Source organism: Python bivittatus, unplaced genomic scaffold (genome assembly GCF_059951505.1).
Source record: "Python bivittatus isolate LINGU-HERP-01145 unplaced genomic scaffold, Pbiv_v1 ctg000700_np1212, whole genome shotgun sequence".
Classification (NCBI taxonomy): Eukaryota; Metazoa; Chordata; class Lepidosauria; order Squamata; family Pythonidae; genus Python; species Python bivittatus.
The window spans coordinates 32,819,966-32,841,466 of record NW_028277098.1 but is presented as its reverse complement, the minus strand read 5'-3'; the positions used below and the strand labels follow the sequence as shown (position 1 = coordinate 32,841,466).

Sequence of the window (21,501 nt, the reverse complement as noted above, 5' to 3'; positions counted from 1 at the left end):
ATATTCTGTACCATATCATAGGAATGGAACTAGGCTAGGAATTTTCATGCAGTATGTTTATCTGAGTGGTTGTTGGCTTTTGGTGCTTTGGACCTTGCTGGTAGTTGCTATCATTTAAATTTCTTACAATGATACAGAACTTTGGTCTCCAACAATGAAACAAGAACGTAAGTTTCAGATAGGGATATTAGATATTCAGTTTTATTGTAAAAATCCAATCTGGATACAAAAAACCCCATACACATTGTTGGGAAAAAAGAAGTAACATCTGTTAAATTACAATGAATCTATTATATTTGAAGCAAAAATACTATGAATATGGTAATAAAAATTCTAAATTATTAACTGTTATTATTAATTATTAACAGAGTTGATTTTGTAGAAAATATGCAGCAACTTATAATAAAATATGGACTTAGCCCAGGAAAATACAAAAGTGTGAAAAAGAAACTCAAGATTGACTTGATAAATTACGGGATATTGCCTTAATAGAAAAATTAACATATAAATTTAAACCAGTTGAAGAAAATAAAGGAGGAAAATAATACTCTAATAATGAATAATACCCTAACAATGGAAACAATATTCAACACAAAGGGCTAATAATCCTTTCTATTTACCTGCACTGATTTTATCTCTTATTTATTTTATCTTATTATTTATCTTATTTAGAAGGGAAAATATGCTATTTGTATTCTAATGTCACAAAACAGTAGCAGTGGTATTTGATATGGGTTGATAATGCCAGCTGCATTACTACAGGCAACAAAGAATATTTATCTTCATTTCTATATATTTGGCAGCCTATTATCAAATCTCTTTTCATTCACACTTTGGGGCTGATCAGTTAGGAACTGATTCCTTTAATTGACTTGTCTGGAGATTAGAGATTCCAAATTCCTGTTCTGTTCTGTTCTGTTCTGTTCTGTTCTGTTCTGTTCTAAGAGTATATTTCTGGCATTAAATCACCATAGGCCTTCCCCAAATATTGACTGGCATTCTACAGAAACAACTTGCATTATTTGCTGAAATTTCTCTTTCTTCAAATTTATTTCATACAGCATATTTTTTTACTTTGTGATGTAATTCTTGCAGAGAATTTGGGGACCCATTATGAAATGTTTAACATTTTTTGCAGCATAATATTGAATCATTTCTGTTTGTATAGAATAACAACCATTCTGTTTCCTGAAATAAACCTTGGCAACAAGTCACAGGCTTTTGGTGTTGAATGGATTTTGTAATTAACACACATTTGAGTTAAGGAATCACACAAAAAAGTTGAGTATAGTAATGTTATGGTGAACATGATGACTTTTATAGAATACTGTAACTTGCACTTGCTGCCATGGGACAATTGTTTAGGTCTCCTGTGATTTCAGAAAAGGATGTATGTCTGAAAAGTGGATAAAATGCATTTGTTTCCCTCTTGACTTTATAGATCATGTTTTGCACTTTGAATACACACAAAATTGATATGGACAAGCTTTTGGGTATGCAAATTGGTCTTGAAGACTTTATATTTGCTCATGTAAAAGGAATAAAAAAAGAAGTGGAGGTTTTCAAATCAGAAGATTCACTTGGACTTACCATTACTGATAATGGAAATGGATGTGCCTTCATAAAGGTAGGTTGGGGATGAAGTGAGTATTGTTTATGAGAAATATGAACATAATCTCTTTATCAATTTATTTCATTAATTTTTGGTGATAGCACTGAAACTACATTGAGTAACATCTAAAGTGAATGGTTTGAATGCCTGATACTGATATTATTTTTTGAGTGAACATTTACAGGAGAAGGAAAATCCGATAGAACATCTTTTTTTTTTAAAAAAAGAATGTTTCAGTTATTAAAAAGGCACTTTGGCATATGATAAACCATATGTCTTTATGTTGTATTTTGTGTGCATTTGTTCCTTATTCTATCATGATCATTTTAAATTTTTTTAAAAACAGAATCATCAGGCTGACATTATGCACATCTGCGTATTTTAATCCATAATTTCAACAATGAAACGGTAAAATTAACTCCCTACCCCAGAATTTTGGCTTTGATAAGATTTAGATGACCGTAATCACCCTATGGCCATTTCTATCTTTGGGGAGGAGATGAAAATTACATCATATTCTCTGGTCCTCAGAAGTAACTTACATAGAGTCAAAGGAAAGTGCTAACATTTGTTAAAAAATATAATTTTTTTTTAGATCAAAATTTTGAAAATAGAGGCAAATTTGCACTTTTCTTCTAAAGTTGTCAAATGTAGAAGAACTAAAACCATGGCCTTTACATAAATGGGCTCTAAGTTCTTGATTTGTGCTGTACATTTATTTTTATAATTGTTTGAAATTATAGAATATGCGTTGTTAAGTATAAATTCTGAACTGTCTTGTCTGCATTGCCGATGCTACACATGTAGTCTTCTGTTTCATCATTGGGTTTTTCCTGCTCCTTCTTTCTAATGACATCCCCAAATCTTCTGGAAATTTCTTCAAGCCTGTAAGAGCAGATTAGAGGAGATTGGTGGAAAGGTGGTGGGCACAATTAGATATCAGGAGACTATTGTGTTCTTAACTTACTGGGTATAAAGAGAATGAAAATCTCTTCTCTTGCCTACCTCCCATAGGATTTTAGATAGATGGATCTTAGCTAAAAATGTGAGATTTGTTCATGTCCATATTTGTAGTTCATAATTCTGTGGACCAGACTATTTGTTTTTTGTTTTTTTTGCATTCACCATAATTAATATATATTTTTTTTGTCTGCAGAGAATTAAAGCAGGCAGTCTTATTGACCAAATCAAAGTGATATGTGTCGGTGACCATATAGAATCTATAAATGGAAAAAGTGTAGCAGGCTATCGTCATTATGAAGTTGCTAAGAATTTAAAGGATTTGAAGAAGGGTCAGACATTTACATTAAAACTGATAGAACCTATGAAATCATTTGGTGAGTGGCATATATCCACCATAAATTATACCTGTAGTGACAATCTGTATTATGATAGAGTAAAACTAGTCCTCTATGACCATCAGAAATAAGCTACTTAATCATAAGGCTTAAAGCTGACTTGCCATACCTTTAATCCTGTTACACTAATTACTATGCAAACGACTCCACATGAATCTCAAAAACTTTATTTCTTTCTGCACATAAAAAGAGGGGTTACCAAGCTCAGCATGGTTCATGGGATGTATCAAATTTAATTTGGCTGGGTAGCCTGATTTAAAATAAAGACAGAAATTGGACAAAATGATGGAGTGTTTCGTTTCAGAGGTGTATGTATTAGGGCCTTCTTGGTAGTGGTTTTCCATTTCCGCAAATCTACCTCGATTAATCCCCAATAGGCCATATCTTTACTGCCCTTCAGGAAGGTCTGAAAGAATCACTATTTACCTTTTCCTATAATTTAATTAACATTTGATTACCTACGCATACTGGATCTGGGTTGCAGAAATTCAGACCACATTATGGCAGCAAGGAAACAGAAAAGTTTTAACATTAAGTATCTAATAAATATCTGGATTTTTATATCTCAGATATGGTAGCCATACACTTGATAATCTGGTTACAATCATGTAAAAAACACCTTTTTAACAACTATTTAAAATTAGGAAGCATGATGCTTGCAGAATAATGCTTTTTTTCTGTAGACAGGGTTTTAATTTTGCAAGAATATGAAGTAACGTCTGGTGGCTGACTTCAAAAATACTGCAACAGTAACTTTTTAAAATATTAAAATTAATACTTATATAGCATCTCTCTTTCTTGCTTTAAATGTTGCATATTGATCTAAGTCTTTGGGATGGAATAGCAGTAGTATAAGTATTTCTAATTAATGATTGAAACAGGTGCTGTATATCTTCTTGGTTTAAGGGTGCCCTATATTAACCTTTCAGGCTGTGGGCACTATAGGTTTTCAAGGACATCTACTGTGATGGTTTTTGTTTTTTGTTTTTTTTTACTTATGTTTGTTAACTATCAAAGGTCAGATGTTGATAGCTGATTGTATGTAATGCACATTGGAATGTCAGCATCCTGCAAATGGCATACTTTGTATCATTCATATCATGATACAACTGATGCACGTTACATAATTTGCATCATTTGTGCAATGATGTCATGATACACGTGAGTCACTGCGGTTTCTACCGGGTGCCTATGGGTATGTTATTATTTATTAATTTATGGTCAAAGACTAAACCAACAAACTTTAAAACATATACAACAGTTTAGAAAGTGATATATAAATTACATAGAAGCCAAAACAGTCAAGGCTGTGAGCAAGGCATAAGCTGATTCCTATAAGCTAAAGTTACAGTTCAAAATTTCACCACTGCCCTTGATACATAAGTAATAATAAAGTTGACACTTTAATAGAACATGGGATACAAACTCAGCCTCTGTATTTGAACATACTGTATACAAATATGATTTTCATATGGGAGGCTGAAACATCTTCCAGTTGTCACTCTGATGCATCGATTTGGGTCAGAGGAGGAAAAATGCCTATTTGAATTCTGCTAAAGTTTTAGCAGGGGGGATACAAATCTGTCATTCTGGGTAAGATGAACCAAAGAGGTCCCCCAAGGATTTGCTTTGCCTAAGACCTTAACCATCATAGTCTTTCATGGGCCCCAAAAGAAGTGCAGACCAATTCTAATTGCATTACAGTATTAGAGGTTGAGTGAGGGAAGCATGCTATTGTTTTTAGAAATTTAGCTTGTAGAGAGTTGAAGACTGAGGTTTTCTTATAGACACACACATTTGAACACTATAGAGCAACATACCCAAAACTTTGGCCTTGAATAGCTTAATGGCAGCTGGTACAAACTTATTCTCATGGCAGCTTGCACATGTTGTGATTGCTAAAGATGCTTTTTGAGTCCTTATAAATAGTTCCCTTCCCCTCAATTGCTTGCTCTAGCAGGTAGAAGGTTGGAATTAGATGCTTAAATATTTGAAGTTTCACCTGCTCAATTCTAGTTCTTCCATTTGTTGATCATCTGTCCAAGGGGTTGAGGCATTTTCTTGAAAATACCAGGACTTTTGTTTTTGAGTTACTTCAATGCATTCTCTATTACAATAGGCCAATAGCGCTCTAAAATATCTATGAAACCTGACTTTTGATATAGACAGAATGGCTGTATCATCTGTATATTAAAGAATAGATATGGGGCAATTGGCAAGAAATAGGGGATGGAAGATTGAATTGGCAAAAACCTCAACAATGTTGTTAATATAAAGATTGAACAGGAAGCCTATGGGTTTAATTCCAGATTTTTTTTAATTCCTTGGTGAAAGTGGGAAGAGAAAAAGTACAAAATTATTAGTTCATTATGCATCTTGAAGTCAGTAGAGATACATTAATTAATGGGCATCTGAAATTACTTAAAGTTGGCAATTAAATAAAAAGACAAGATATAAACTGAATGAATGACCACTCTGTGCTATAGTAAATTGTCAAACTTTTCTAACTACTAAAGGTATTATAAGGTCTTTTTACCATACTTGTTCAAGGTATATGTCTTCCTACTTGCTTGAAACCTACTTTTTCATATTTGCAGAAGTAAATATGAGTAAATATTTATCTTCTGCATATCTCTTTGCCTCTATCTGGGAGTTGTCTGGATTTTACAGCCCAGATAAGGCATATCTGATCTTTATATAGTCTTGTATAGTATTTTACTTTAGGAAATATAGCTGACTTTCCTTGTATTGTAGGAAGAAAACAGTGTCAGAGATTAAAGTAGACCTTTTCCCAGAAAAGGAAGGATTCCTCCTCTATGACAGAAAAAATTAAAACAAAATGGTTAATAATTAGTTAATGAAGGGTATCCCAGAGATAGGAGGGAAAAAAATAGAATTCTGTGAGGCAGAGACAAGCTGAAGAGAGTTGCACTATTGCCTTGGGTTAAAGTGGTTGTATGGTCCCCTTTAATTAGTTTAGTTTAGTTTAGTTTAGTTTAAGATTATGTGTTTGTTCTTTTTATATGTATTTTTTTCTTTTTTATTTGTAAGCTGTCCATAGCTGTCCATCCTGTTAAGGAGTTGGGCAGCCTCAACAGTTTGAATAAACAAATAAATAAATATACTTTAGACAATGTGAGAAATGAGGTTCTTGAATGGAGCAGCATCTAATTTTTTCAGGAAATGCAGGTGTTTCTTTGCTATGACAAGTCTTTACTGTCTAAGCACTGCTGGATGAGAAATATAGTGATGTTCAGTTAATTGGGCAGTCTCAGTTCTTGGAAGTACAAAATTAAAAGGTGAGGTCAACAAGATTTGCAGCTACATCCTATCCCGTTAGCTTGCCTTTCCCAACTAATTTTTTTAGGCAAAATGGAGATTTTAGAGGCAAGGCTATAGTGTGAGAAAATAGCACACTGGAATTAAGTTGCTATTCACTGACAATTGGTTTGGTGAAATCATATACATTGAACACCACTGAGTTTTTGGAATCTGTAAACAAAGTATTGAGACTGAATCAATTTAGTTAAATAATGGGACAGTTCAGAACAAAGGAATTACGACTCAGACAAGCAAATTTATTAATATGGTGGTTTTTGTAACCATTTGGCTGGCAAAATATTTTTGTATTAAAAATACTGTAAGCTAGTCACTGTTGACTGAATCATAAGCTTTCCAATCTACCTGTTCATAAAATGTGTGGGTTTGGGCCCTGTGAAAAATTTCTTGATGACTGCATCTGCTAAAGCCATCTCCAGGCTAAATCCAATTCTGAGTTGAATAAATCGATTGGCAAACTTCATCTAATGATCCTAAATTTGGGTTTGCTGTTGTTCATCTTGAAAATAAGAATAATTATATTCAGATTTGAATTAAAATTAGGAAAATATGTATCTGTTGCAGAAATGATTGAGCCAAGATCAAAAAGTGGAAATTTTGCAGAGGAAAAAATCTGCCGAGGAAGAGAGACTCTTCGACTAAGATCCAAGGGCTCTGCTACAGTGGAAGAAACAGTGAGTTTTTAATTCATAAATCTTTGTCCTGAAGGCAAATTTCTTGTCCTGGTTTGGAGGAAGCCCTTAAACCAGGGTTTCTCAACCTTGGCAACTTTAAGATGGACGAACTTTAACTCTCAGAATTCCCCAGCCAGCAAAACTGGAAAACTGGAAGCATATTGACAGAAATACTGTTTGGATTGGCATCCTTATCTACCAGGCTTCTTAAAAAGGAATTCATTCACAGAACAGCTGATCTTTCAAATGCAGATTGAAATAATAGATATTATTGTAGGCATTTTATATAGTCTTTCCTTTCCAAATGGGGACCCTCCAGATGTTCTGGAATGCAGTCATATTCAACTAGTGCGGAAGCTACATAAAAAGCAGGACAGCTTATTACTTTGTGTTACATTTATCTAAAGGAAATGCCTAAGAAATGTTACGTAGCATCATACAATTGCAGAGTTGGAAGAGACCATTTAGGTCCTCAAATCCAGTGTATCTAATCTGTGCTTGAATACATTTTGTTTTTTTGTTTTCAGTATTTGCCTTCCAGTAGTTTAAATCTATTATTGCATGTCCTGCATTCTGAGGTGATACAAAGATCTTGGCATTATTTTTTGTGTAACATCCTTTCAGGTATCTTTCCCCCTCAGTGTTCCTTTCTCGAGGCTAAAAATTCCCAGTTCCTTCGGTTTTTCTTTACAGGACTTACTTTTGAATCCCTGATCATTGCCCTTATTGCCCTTCTCAGAACCTGTTCTAATTTCTCTGACTCCTTTGCCCAGAATAGACACAATAGTTGACCAAGGCAGAATTATGTGGACCTATTACTTGTGGGAATTATGCTTTCCCTGAGGCAGCCTATTTGTCTTTTTTTCTGCCCACATTACATTGCTGGCTCAATTCAGTTGATCATCAGCTACTGTTCCAATATCATTTTCACAAATACTATTTGCCAAGCCAGGTTCCCCACTCTATTCCTGTACATTTGATTTCTGTTTCCTATATGAATAACTTTGATTCTATTTCTGTTAAGTTTCATTCTATTATTCTCGGCCCATTTCTCTAACCCACCAGAAGGATAATTTGATTTTATTCTGATATCTACAGTATTAGCATTCAGTTTTCTATCAGCTGGAGATTTGATAACCATTCCTTCACTTCCTTACCCAATTAATAAAAATATTAATAGTATAGGGCCCAGGACTAGTTTATAGTTCCATGGATCCATCTTTTTGCCTTTTTGAAGAGAAAGAATTTTGCCCTCCTTCATTTACCTATTCTCCAGGATCTTTCAAAGATAATAACATAAAGATTTGTCAGATCATCAGAAAGTTCATTCAATATCCAAGGATAAATTCACCTGGTTTTGGAGATTTAAACTCACTCAAAGTAAATAGACATTCCCTGACCATGTTTTTACTCATCTCAAGCTTTAATATTCCCTATTCATTCTGTTCTTCCTGGTTGCTGGTGGAATGCATACACCTCATAAATGTTATGTATTAACATTTTTCCATCTACACAGCAGTTGGTGTACATATCTTTTTATTTTTCTTTTATTACAAATGTAACTGAAGAAGCCCTTTTGATTTAGCAGCAACTTTAATCTTTCTCACATCATCTTTACAATTCCAAGCTATCTGTATGTACTCTTCCTCAGTGATTTGTCCCTCTTTCCAGCTCATATATATAGGTAGTCCTTGCTTATTGACTGCCTTGTTTAGTGACCATTTGAAGTTATGATGGTGTAAATAAAATAGCTTTGCAACCAATCCTCACATTTACGACCATCACAGTGTCCTGCAGTCACATGATTGCCATTCAGACGCTTTGCAACCAGCACGCATTTTTGACTGTCGTAGTGTCCCATAGTCACGCGATCGCCATTTGTGTGCTTTGCAACTGGCTTGCGACAAGCAGAGTTAATAGAGAAGGTGGAAGTAAAATAATAAGTTGCGGTCACGTGATGTTTTACTTAGTGACAGAGTTGCCAATCCCAATGGTGGTCACTAAGCGAAGACTACCTGTATGTCCTCTTTTTGTTTATAGACAGGAACAGTTTTGCAATTAAATTTGCATTTTCTGCTATCCTATATTATTTTCCTTCAATGGTATTGTTTAAAATTATGCTTTTAGTTTTAAGGAACTCCCACCTATCTTTAATTTCTTTTCCCATTAGATTGTCCTACCATACAGTGGGGCAAAAAAGTATTTAGTCAGCCACCAATTGTGCAAGTTCTCCCACTTAAAAAGATGAGAGAGGCCTGTAATTTTCATCATAGGTATACCTCAACTATGAGAGACAAAATGAGAAAAAAAATCCAGAAAGTCACATTGTCTGATTTTTAAAGAATTTATTTGCAAATCATGGTGGAAAATAAGTATTTGGTCACCTACAAACAAGCAAGATGTCTGGCTCTCACAGACCTGTAACTACTTCTTTAAGAGGCTCCTCTGTCCTCCACTCGTTACCTGTAGTAATGGCACCTGTTTGACCTTGTTATCAGTATAAAAGACACCTGTCCACAACCTCAAACAGTCACACTCCAAACTCCACTATGGCCAAGACCAAAGAGCTGTCGAAGGACACTAGAAACAAAATTGTAGACTTGCACCTTGCATCAGGAAGACTGAATCTGCAATAGGCAAGCAGCTTGGTGTGAAGAAATCAACTGTGGGAGCAATAATTAGAAAATGGAAGACATACAAGACCACTGATAATCTCCCTCGATCTGGGGCTCCATGCAAGATCTCACCCCATGGGGTCAAAATGATCACAAGAACGGTGAGCAAAAATCCCAGAACCACACGGGGGGACCTAGTGAATGACCTGCAGAGAGCTGGGACCAAAGTAACAAAGGCTACCATCAGTAACACACTATGCTGCCAGGGACTCAAATCCTGCAGTGCCAGATGTGTCCCCCTGCTTAAGCCAGTACATGTCCGGGCCTGTCTGAAGTTTGCTAGAGAGCATTTGGATGATCCAGAAGAGGATTGGGAGAATGTCATATGGTCAGATGAAAGCAAAGTAGAACGTTTTGGTCTAAACTCAACTCGTCGTGTTTGGAGGAGAGAGAATGCTGAGTTGCATCCAAAGAACACCATACCTACTGTGAAACATGGGGGTGGAAACATCATGCTTTGGGGCGGTTTTTCTGCAAAGGGACCAGGATGACTGATCCGTGTAAAGCAGGGGTCGGGAACCTTTTTGTCTGAGAGAGCCATGAACGCCACATATTTTAAAATGTAATTCCGTGAGAGCCATACAATATGTTTAAAACTAAATACAAGTAAATGTGTGCATTTTATGTAAGACCAACACTTTTAAAGTACAATAAGTCTCTGAATTCTTTTTAATAACCTTGTTATGCTGTTGCTAACCAATGATGAATAAAGTACTTCTTACCATTAATGCGACTTCTGGTGCTGCATGGTTTTGCTGATGGCAGGGTAGCCAATTGCGGGTGTAGCTGGTGGGATGGACACTTACAGGCCGTCAAGGAGGTTAGGCCCAAGCCAGGGGCTCGATTTTCGGCCACTGGTGGAAAGTGGCACCGTGCCTGAAATGCGTCTCGTACCTCGTTGGGGCCACAAACAGGGGGCCAGACCAAGATGAGGACTCACCCAACAGAGCAGGGCAGTGGAAGCAGGATGCAAAGCAGTGCACCCGGGGCCTCGATTTGCGGCTGCCTGTGGAGGATGATGTGGCTCCAGGCCCGTTCGGCCGCGGATGCTGCGGGGCAAGGTAGGGTGAGTCTCAAGGATGCTGGATGCGATGCAGAGGAGGGCGTGGCCTGCACTCGGCGGATAGAAGACGTGTTCTAAGTCTTACCCCGTTATTTTTTTTATTAAAGATTTGGCAGCGAGCCAGATGCAGCCATCAAAAGAGCCACATCTGGCTCGCGAGCCATACTAGGTTCCTGACCCCTGGTGTAAAAGAAAGAATGAATGGGGCCATGTATCGTGAGATTTTGAGTGAACACCTCCTTCCATCAGCAAGGGCATTGAAGATGAAACGTGGCTGGGTCTTTCAGCATGACAATGATCCCAAACACACCGCCCGGGCAACGAAGGAGTGGCTTCGTAAGAAGCATTTCAAGGTCCTGGAGTGGCCTAGCCAGTCTCCAGATCTCAACCCCATGGAAAACCTTTGGAGGGAGTTGAAAGTCCGTGTTGCCCAGCGACAGCCCCAAAACATCACTGCTCTAGAGGAGATCTGCATGGAGGAATGGGCCAAAATACCAGCAACAGTGTGTGAAAACCTTGTGAAGACTTACAGAAAATGTTTGACCTCTGTCATTGCCAACAAAGGATATATAACAAAGTATTGAGATGAACTTTTGATATTGACCAAATACTTATTTTCCACCATGATTTGCAAATAAATTCTTTAAAAATCAGACACTGTGATTTTCTGGATTTTTCCCCCCATTTTGTCTCTCATAGTTGAGGTATACCTATGATGAAAATTACAGGCCTCTCTCATCTTTTTAAGTGGGAGAACTTGCACAATTGGTGGCTGACTAAATACTTTTTTGCCCCACTGTAATCCTAGTTACACATTCCAGATCCAGGCAACAATATTCAACTTTAGTTTTCCTTAAAACGAAGAAGTTCAATATTACATGATCAGCTTTTTGGGAGAAACCACACATGGTAGCTGTCTGTAGCTGCTTAATAGAACATGTCTTGCTGCTTCTCAAGGAGCGATCCCAATCATGGGAGTTTACAGAATTACAGAAAGTGTTATCAGAGCAATCCTGCATGCTCCAAAGCACCTTTTTGTCTTCAGATCTAAAACACTGCACATCCCTAACAGATGCAGAAGACTCTGAAGAATGTTTAGTCTCATTATATTTTGCAATTGATTTTGCAATGGAGTCCACTGTCACAGATGAATGAATTTCTTAGTTGTTTTTTTAGAGTTCAACATGATTGTTCAGTAGGCAACAAGCTATTTTTGTTATTGAAATTCCTCATCTCATTATGAGATATTAAATTCTGCACCAGAGAAATCTGGATTCTGTATTTTATTCATTTATTAATATTCATTTATTTAATCAAATGTCAAGACCTCCCAACTGTGGGCAGTTTACAGATGAAAAAAATCCATGGAAAAAAACATACACAACACAACTGGGAGAGCAAGACACTAACTATAAACCACCCACAAGGGAAGGAGGGCATCACAATCACCTGTTCCCAAGGCCTGGGAATTGCAATAAATAATTAAAAAATATTTATATGCATATTAGCTTAGTGCAGTGTTTCCCAACCTGGATAACTTCAAGATGTGTGGACTTCAGCTTCCAGAATTCTCCATCTAGCATGGCCATTGCTAAGAATTCTTGGAACTGAAGTCTGCACATCTTCAAATTGCCCAGGCTGGGAAACACTGGCTTAGTAGTAATTAGTTTGGAATCAATGTTGATATGATTGCACTGCAACATGTTGCTGAAATTTTTAAAATATTATAATTAATCTATTTTGCATTACTCATTGTATAATTTATATTTCTGTTTCTTCCTTTTGGTAAAGCCTTCAGATGTGGAAGAAAAAGCTACCAAAAAAGTGGATGATCTTCTGGAAATGTATATGGGAATAAGAGACCTTGAACTAGGTGAGCATTTATGTAACAAAGCTTCATTTCTTGTTCCACTGGGACTGCCAGAACTTCAATGTAGACATATTCTGAATGTGATATAAAATATTATTTCTCACTTTTTTTGCCAGCCAAAATAGTGTGGTAGGCATGTGGAACTATGATGCATATCTATAGCTTTAACTTGGATTTAAAATATTTGTATTATAACAAATGGTTTAACATATTATGGTTCCCAAATCATTAAGATGTGCTAGACACCCTCTTAAACTTATAAAATATGACAATAGGATTCCAATATTTGCTCACAGCGCTGGTTCTGGAAAAAAATTCTGTTCTAAACAATTGAGGATAAAGACCTCCAGGCCAGCAAGAGTGATTATGAAATGAAGGACTTCTTTCATGAAGAGCTCTGTTTGCTGGATCTGTCTGTTCCCATATGCACAAAATAGTTGAAACTTGCACCCATTATCTATTTATGTTGTTGTTGTTCAGTCGTTAAGTCCTGTCTGACTCTTCGTGACCCCATGAACCATATTGCGCCAGGCCTTCCTTTCCTCACTGCCTCCCTGAGTTTGCTCAGTTTCATGCTCCTTGCTTCAGTGATGCTATCTAACCATCTCATCCTCTGCCGTCCTCTTCTCCTTTTGCCTTCAATCTTTCCCAGCATCAGGGTCTTTTCCAAAGAGTCCTCTCTTCGCATTAGGTGACCAAAGTATCTGAGCTTGAACTTCATTATCAATCCTTCCAATGAGCAATCAGGGTTGATTTCCTTTAAGATTGACTGGTTTGACCTCCTAGCAGTCCAGGGGACTCTTAAGAGTCTTCTCCAGCACCACAGTTCAAAGGCATCAGTTCTTCGGCGCTCAGCCTTCTTTATGGTCCAGCTCTCACAGCCATACATTACTACTGGAATCTATTTATGACAGCCTGATATATTAGGATCCTCATTATATTTCTTAGATTAGTAAAGCAAGGATCCTAATATGTCAGACTGTACTGTTGACTAGAAAAGATGATTAGTATGACTGGCTTTGGAAATGTAAACTCCAGTTTAGGGATGTGTCAGGCTATTAAGGCAATTGTGTATATATCTACTTGGAAATAAGCCTCATTCAGTTTAATGGGGCTTAATTTCAAACAAATGGTTATGAACCGTAGCCATACATTCCCCTCCCAATAGGAAACTGGTGTTTTCAAACCTGAATTGTACTGATAATGTAAACAGTAAATAGGTGGTAGCAGCATATATGCTGCCTACCAGTAAACATTAAGATCAGATTCTGTCTTTTGCTTTTTTCTTTTTCAATCTCTGTGTGTACATATATAATTGTAATTCTGAAGATCAGTTTCTTGCTACAGTGAAATCATACAGCAATTACTAAATGTATTTTGTTGTGTATCTGTGCAATCATCTCTGCACCGATTAAGCATATAAATGAAAGCAACAAAATCACAGTATTTTGTTATAATTAAGAATATCTAACAATTATAACTCAACTCTCTCTCTGTATAATACATAGTTATACTCATATATCCCAAATTATAAATATCTATCTCAAATATGTTATTTAACATAATATCAGTTATAATGTAATATCATACCACAATTGTGGAAATGATCAATCACCCATAATTGTGAGTAGGTTTTTATTTGGAGTAATTATAGATATCTGTATTATGAAATATGTATTTAATTTAAAAAGCTGAGTGTGTAATAGGAATTTATAATATTTTCTAGTAGTTCTTCTTAATAGCCATTAGAGGCCAGTATCTGACTGTTCAATATTGGTATGCTGTAATATTGAAAATAGTGTTTTCTGTTATAAAGAATTGGAGAATTTCACTTAATGTGATGAGAAAAGGACATGATAAGAAAATATTTTTTACAATAAAGACAATAATTAATTATTCACTGCTGTTAATAAATAGCTTTGATTAGAAAACCTTACTACTATGTTTAAGTTTTCAGTTTCAATAACATTTGTGCTGTAATCACCTTTTTGTGTCAAATACATTTGATTCTAAGCTCTTAAGTGATACTGCATTATCAAATATACCATGTTACATTTCTTAAATTTAAATTACATTAAAACAATGGTAGGCTCTGTGCTGTCCCCACACACTTTTTGGAATTTGACACCATTATAACATGCAAAGACCAAATAGTCATCCTGAAAAGGTTCCAGGTAGGCCGAAATTCTCCAGAAAGATGCCTTATGGGTACTGTGGGACTACAAAAGGAAGAAAAATCCTTAAATATTGCTGTTCCTGCTGTACATGTCTTTTATTATAAAGATAATCTTGTGATTTAGATGACACTGAGAAATATTGGTTCCTGATATTGAAGCCATGATTGAGGGAGGATTTGAATTTGGTTCTTGAAGAACCAAACATAAGGCATTGTCAAGTGCCACTCACACAACTTTAGTTCTACTCTGATAGTCTTTTCTGTATGGCAGATGATAGACCTCTACCAGAAAACAAATTCATTCTTGTGTTTTCAAGGAAAAGAGAAGGTTCTGTTACCCTTTCACCCAAAGTTGATGGTGATATTTCTCCTAAGTGAGGTTGTATCTTTAATCCTTAATAAAGTAAGAACTCTGCAGAGAATTAGTTGGCCTGGTCTTAAAAACATTCTACAGATTTTTTTTTTATTAAACCTTCATTTTCTAATTAATTAGGGAAGTTTACAGATGTTTTGCTTTTTAATTTACATTTTTAATGAAATGCAATTATTCCAAGTTTGTTCTCAGACCAAATACAACTACAGTACTATGATTCATATTGATGCCCCTGCAAAAATGCTAGATAACTCTTTTTTCCCCCTCTTTCCCTCTCTTGTTTTTAGCTGCAACTATGGTAGAAGCTGGAAAAGGCAAGAACAATCCAGATGAATTTGCAGTAGCTCTTGATGAAGCTTTAGGAGATTTTGCATTTCCAGATGAATTTGTCTTTGATGTATGGGGAGCCATAGGTGATGCTTTGCAAGGGCGATTTTAATGAGAGGCATTCATTGTATTAGAGCACTGTGACAGCTGTGTGGGGACATAACATGTATAGCCATACACATGGCATGGAGTATAAGCTATGTATTCTAAAAAGAAGTATTTAAATATTTACAAACCTGGAAAAATTATATCGGTTTAGGACTGTATCTGTACAAAGCTTTTAGGCTGATATTGCATTTAATTTAAAATACTCACTTGAAATCTTTGCAGAACAGAATCCATACACTTTGTACATTTACTGTTCCACATTAACAGAAGCAATAGTTTGAAAGGTCATGATGAATCTGTTTCCCATGAAAACTAATTGTATTTCTGATTGTGAGACATTTTATGGAGCTGATGAAAATATACTGAATCTTCTATATATTTTCACTAAAAAAATTACTGCTGAATTTTCATTATTCAAACATCTCTTTCCCTAAACTAACTACGGTTAGGATGGTATGGAGGAGGAGGAAAACTTCATTCATAGAGTTCATTGATCAACAGTTGCAGAAGTATGAATTTAATAAATTAACACTTCAGTCCTTTATAGTAAAGAATATTTGGGAAGGGCTGGATTGAGATAGCGGAATCTGTAATTAGAAGCTGTAAGTCATTCTTCCCATTCTGGCTGGGATTTGTGAAGGTCCAAAGAACTTTGGAGGTTACCAGGTTGGTGAAAGCTACTAAAAGTAATTTTAATATTTTAAAATTGGTAAGTTATTACCAGTGTTAGAGAAATTCTTAACACTTACTAGTTTATGCATGCCAAATCATGGCTTGTTTAATCACAGTTTAGTGAATAAACTACAGTTGGGTGGGTTTAAGCAACATATGAAATAGTACACCATGATTTCTACTACATTTTAAGTCAAGACTACATTATGGCTTAATGCAGTATATGAACCCGCCAGTATCTGATGGATTGAAGCATTATGGATAAAAGTCCTAGAACCTAGGCAATTTTCATGTGTGATTCTTAAATCAGTTTTGACATTTCTCAGTGCTGTAGATCAAATGAAGAAAATGTGAAAGATGTATCTTTTAATTTTAAACTAATTTTGTATTATTCCTGGTGATATATTCGAGACCAACATGCATTTTTGGTGTGAAGATGTTAATGGCCATTCTATTAATCTGTACTGAGGAACGTAGAAAGACAAAATAGTAAATTTTCAGCGCACAACATCCTTGAATAACACTTTGCTGATGCCTATTATAAACTCTCAGCAAACTGATATTTTTTTAAATGTCTTTTTTAAAATTTTACATTTTGGGGATATTTATAGGGATTGCTGATACACTGAATGTGAAAGTTAAAAGAGATGTAACTAAATGAGGTACTGTATGATGTGTTCCATTGCAAACTCCTCTTGTGCAGATGAGAGTTGAGTAAAGCTCCTGATTTGAATGAATTAATGGGTGGATGAATCTTACGGATGAGAAGTTCCTAAGAAATCAAAAGGTGATTCCGATGATTTTAACTTAAATATTGCCTTTTAAAAAAGTAATTTGTAAATATTAATATGCTGATGTTATAAAATCAATGAAAATATTTTTAAGCTTTAGCTTTTAATTTTTGTAAATCTTGGGTTACTGAGGAATTGCTAACATGCCAATACTACTATTACTGTTACTACTACTGTGAGAGAAAATAAGATTAATAGGACACATTCCTAACTCCTTAGTTTTCATTGGAGTGTTTATCTTCTGAGGTTCTTTAAACTTTGGGACCAGATACATCTGTTCTATCCAAGGTTGAAGAGACTAATAGTTCTTAGTTTATAAAAAGCCTAAATGATATTATTCAGTTGCTTCAGACTTAAATACACACACACACACACTGACCAACCAGCTGCATAAAATGAAGTGTACTTTTTTTCACTATTTTAAATTTGGATTGTGGGGCTATTAGTCTAATTGCACAAAACTGAATTTAACCTATTTCTGACATCACAGAAGAGAACAGAATTCTGTACTGTAACTCATAAAGCCAGCTGGGTGACTTTGGGCCAGTTACATCTCTCAGCCCTAGAAAGATGGCAATGGCAAACTACTTTAAAAAAACTTGCCATGAAAACTGCATGGATTTGTCCAGGCAATTGCCAGGAGCAAAGACTGTCTCGAAGGTACCAAAAATCAAACCAAACCAAACCAAAAAAACCTCTTTGACTTACTACTTCAAACTCTATGGACCAGTTCCTACATCACATGGAACCATTGCATCTGCCAGGAGAACATAGAAATAATGCTCAGAGTTCCAGTGGATTGTCCTATATAAATACAGTTTTTGTGTGAATTTTATCAGTTGAAGTTACTATAGTTGGAACGTCTTATGTAATGGAACAATGTGCCTTTTATAATCTCACAGTATCTGAAATAGGGATAGATACTTTTTAAACCTAATTTGCAGGCCACATAACAGACATAAAGACCACCTACAAGTACCTTGGTATCCCACAGTCACATGGGAACCATGATGAGGAGGCAAGGAAGATAACAACATCTGTGTAACACCAAAGGATAGACAGGTCCTGAAGAGCCAGCTCAATGGGAAGGACCATGCCATCAACAGGTATACCCTGCCAGTCATCAGATACCCTGCTGGTATAATGAGCTGGCCAAAGGAGGACATGGAGGCTGCTGATGTGAAGACCCGGAAGCTCCTCACAATGTATGGAGGTTTCCACCCGAAGTCCAACACCCAGAGACTGTATACTAGCCAAAAAGAGGGCAGGCGGGGTCTGGTGAGTGTCAAAGCCACTGTCTTGGATGAAACCCAGAGCATCCAGGAATACATCAGTAAGATGGCACCCAAAGATGAACTGCTGAGAGAATGCCTGAGGCAGCAACAGACATTGGAGAAGGTTCAAACAGAGAAAGTGCCATGGCAAGACAAGCCCCTGCATGAGATGTACCATCCACAGACAGCTGAGGTGGCTGACATTGGGAAATCCTACCAGTGGCTGGACTAAAAGACAGCACTGAGGCATTGCTCATAGCAGCACAAGAACAGGCACTAAGCACCAGATCCATAGAAGCAGGGATCTACCACACTAGACAGGACCCAAGGTGCTGACTGTGCAGAGAGGCCTCAGAGGCAGTCCAACACATAGTGGCAGGGTGTAAGATGCAGGCAGGAACAGCATACACTGAATGGCACAATCAAGTAGCTGGCATTGTGTATAGGAACACCTGCACAGTGTATGGACTAGTCCCTCCCCAGTCCAGATGGGAGATTCCACAGAAGGTTGTGGGGAATAACAAGGCTAAGATTCTGTGGGACTTCCAGATCCAGATGGACTGGCAGGTACTAGCCAGTCAACCAGACATCATGGTAGTAGACAAGAACCAGAAGCCAGCGATCGTGATAGAAATAGTGGTGCCAAGTGAAAGCAACATAAGGAAGAAGGAGCATGATAAGCTGGAGAAGTACCAGGACTTGAAAGAGGAACTAGAGAGGATGTGGAAAGTAAAGGCCAAAGTGGTCCCAGTGGTGGTAGGAGCACTCAGGGCTATGACTCCTAAGCTGGGAGAAGTGACTCCAACAGATCCCAGGAACAACATCAGAGGTCTCTGTCCAGAAGACTGCAGTGCTAGGAACAGCTAAAATACTGCACAAAATCCTCAAACTCCCAGGCCTCTGGTAGAGGACCCAAAATTGAGGAAGACACATACCACTCATAGGGGTGTGGGGGGATCTCTCTCTCTCTCTCTCTCTCTCTCTCTCATACTTCTGTATTGTGCTATTAAATTCTTACTCCCTTTTAAAATAAAATTACTTAGTTCTTTAATTCCAATTCTAATTCAATTATGAATCAGATAAAGTTTGATTATGCTTTTCAAAAATTCTTTTTTTCAGGGTTGGGCTGCAAGAAGTTACAAACGTTGAGCCAAGTCTCACAAAAGTGAAGCTTGTTTCACAACCCGCCAAATGTGTCATTAGAGTAAAATACTTTGAATGTACTTGTGCTACATCTTCACAATGTTCTTTGTACTTGAATGCTAAGTAAATAAAATGTTTTCTCAAAAATGTTGGGTTTCCTTTGATGGTTTGAGGAGTGAGATAGTAATATTCCTAGGTTAATTTCATCCATCCATCCATCCATCCATCCATCCATCCATCCATCCATCCATCCATTTTTATCTTTCACCAAAGATTCAATAAGCATTATTAAGTGAAAATGAAAAGTAATTTGTTATCTAGGGTGATTTGCACGTGGCTGGAGTCTTAAAAGGGCTACTTTGCTGCTCACTGTGTGTTGTGAATATTTTTTTATCACAGAAACTGCAGGTGTACAACCTCCAAAGCACACCAAACCCAAATAGCTGACATATAGCTTGTCTCCCATGAACCTTCCCTTCTACCTAGTCTGGCAACAGATTTTTTAAAGAAAGATGTACTTATATGATAAACACAATGGATAATATTTCATGTCAGTTAGTAGGGCTGTGCATGTTAGGTGATTCCCTTAGCCACATGCCTCAGTGCTGCTGGGACAGGAGGTGGTTATATATAATTTATTTCACTTATTTCTCATTTATTTCCTTTTAATGTGCCTGAAAAGCAACATAGTTTGTAGGAGGCCTATCCCTCTCACATGCTGGGTTAGCGAGAAGATGCCAAGTGAATCAGTCCCTAGAAGATAGGTGGTGGCAGCAATAATTACTAAGCCACAATACCAAGGCAGGAGGTGAAACCTAGGAGGCCTCTAGGAAGGGAGGGTTAAGACCTCCAACCTTTCACCCTATAGGCTTGGCCATGTCCCTACAAGCTCTATCAATTAATGCTTAGAAATGGTGGCGACAAATAGTTGCCTTGATGCTAACCTATACGTCTAGGTGGAACTCATAAAATACAAAGAAAGTAGAATCTAAGCTATAGAAACATATTCATGCACCAATTGGACCTAAGTCTCATATATTGTGGTATATTTTATCCTTCAGATGTTGATGGCCCATAGTATAATTTGTTAGATTGTACAGGTAGTCCCTGGGTTAAGAATGGCCGGTTTAAGGATGATCCATAGTTAAGAACGGAGCCTATTGTAGCACAATTTGAGTTAAATACACAAATGTTCGAGTTAATTACACAATACAACAATACTGTTCTGGCTTACAAATTCGACTTAAGGACAGACCTTGGGAACAGAACTCATTCTTAAACTGGGGACTACCTATACTAGATTTTCGGGCTGTGCAGTGCTTTAGATTCAATTCTAAAAAGGTGCTTCAGACTGTGCTATTTTGAACATAGTACCTGTCTGCAGTCTTTAAAGCAGTTATGTCTTTTTGTGGAGGACTGTCACCTGATCCTGGAGAAAAAAACTAGCTACTTTAAAAAAGTTGCAGACAGGTGCTATATTTGCATTCTTGTGTATTCCAAGCACCTATCTGGATTGACTCCAAACTGCTGCACAATCCTAACAAATTCTATAGCCTAGCAGCTGGATCTTTCCACTATCATGTCAACAAATGAATTACTTTATTACTGCTGCTTGTATCTTTAAGGTCAAGGTTATTATCAAAGCAAGCTTATAATCTGATTGTCCCTGTGTCTATTGCTCAGATGACATTAAAATGTTTTCATTTAAAGTTATATTTTACAGAGCTATTTTCCACCTTAATCCTCCTAGAAAACAAATGGATTTTATTCGGGTCCAGAACAGGATTATGTCATTTTTCCAAGGGAATTGTGTTCCTGACTATTAAGGATAATTATTCCAAAGGTATCTAGAGTAAAACTTACTAGGGCAGGAATACTCAGTATCTCTACCTACTGTATGAGTAATTCTGGCTACAGCTGCTGAGAATGGAATCTAACATCCAGAAAGCCATCATGTCCCTATTCCTGGAAAAGAACTTTAATAGAAGAGAACATATGTAGCTCAGGGTTGAACTGTGGAGTCCTTGGAGCTCTCTGAGCTTGGTT

General features: G+C 36.8%; 1 protein-coding gene across 1 annotated transcript in view; it reads left to right on the top strand.

The window, feature by feature from the left end:
- GIPC2 (GIPC PDZ domain containing family member 2) overlaps positions 1 to 19,602 on the top strand; it is a 30,680-nt gene extending 11,078 nt beyond the window's left edge. The window contains exons 2-6 of the mRNA XM_007423829.4: positions 1,442 to 1,627; positions 2,769 to 2,949; positions 6,874 to 6,983; positions 12,513 to 12,594; positions 15,428 to 19,602. Of these exons, the coding sequence (XP_007423891.1) occupies positions 1,442 to 1,627; positions 2,769 to 2,949; positions 6,874 to 6,983; positions 12,513 to 12,594; positions 15,428 to 15,579 (711 nt within the window). The 3' untranslated portion in view covers positions 15,580 to 19,602. The remainder of the gene's footprint in view (positions 1 to 1,441; positions 1,628 to 2,768; positions 2,950 to 6,873; positions 6,984 to 12,512; positions 12,595 to 15,427) is intronic.
- The last annotated feature ends 1,899 nt before the right edge of the window (positions 19,603 to 21,501 follow it).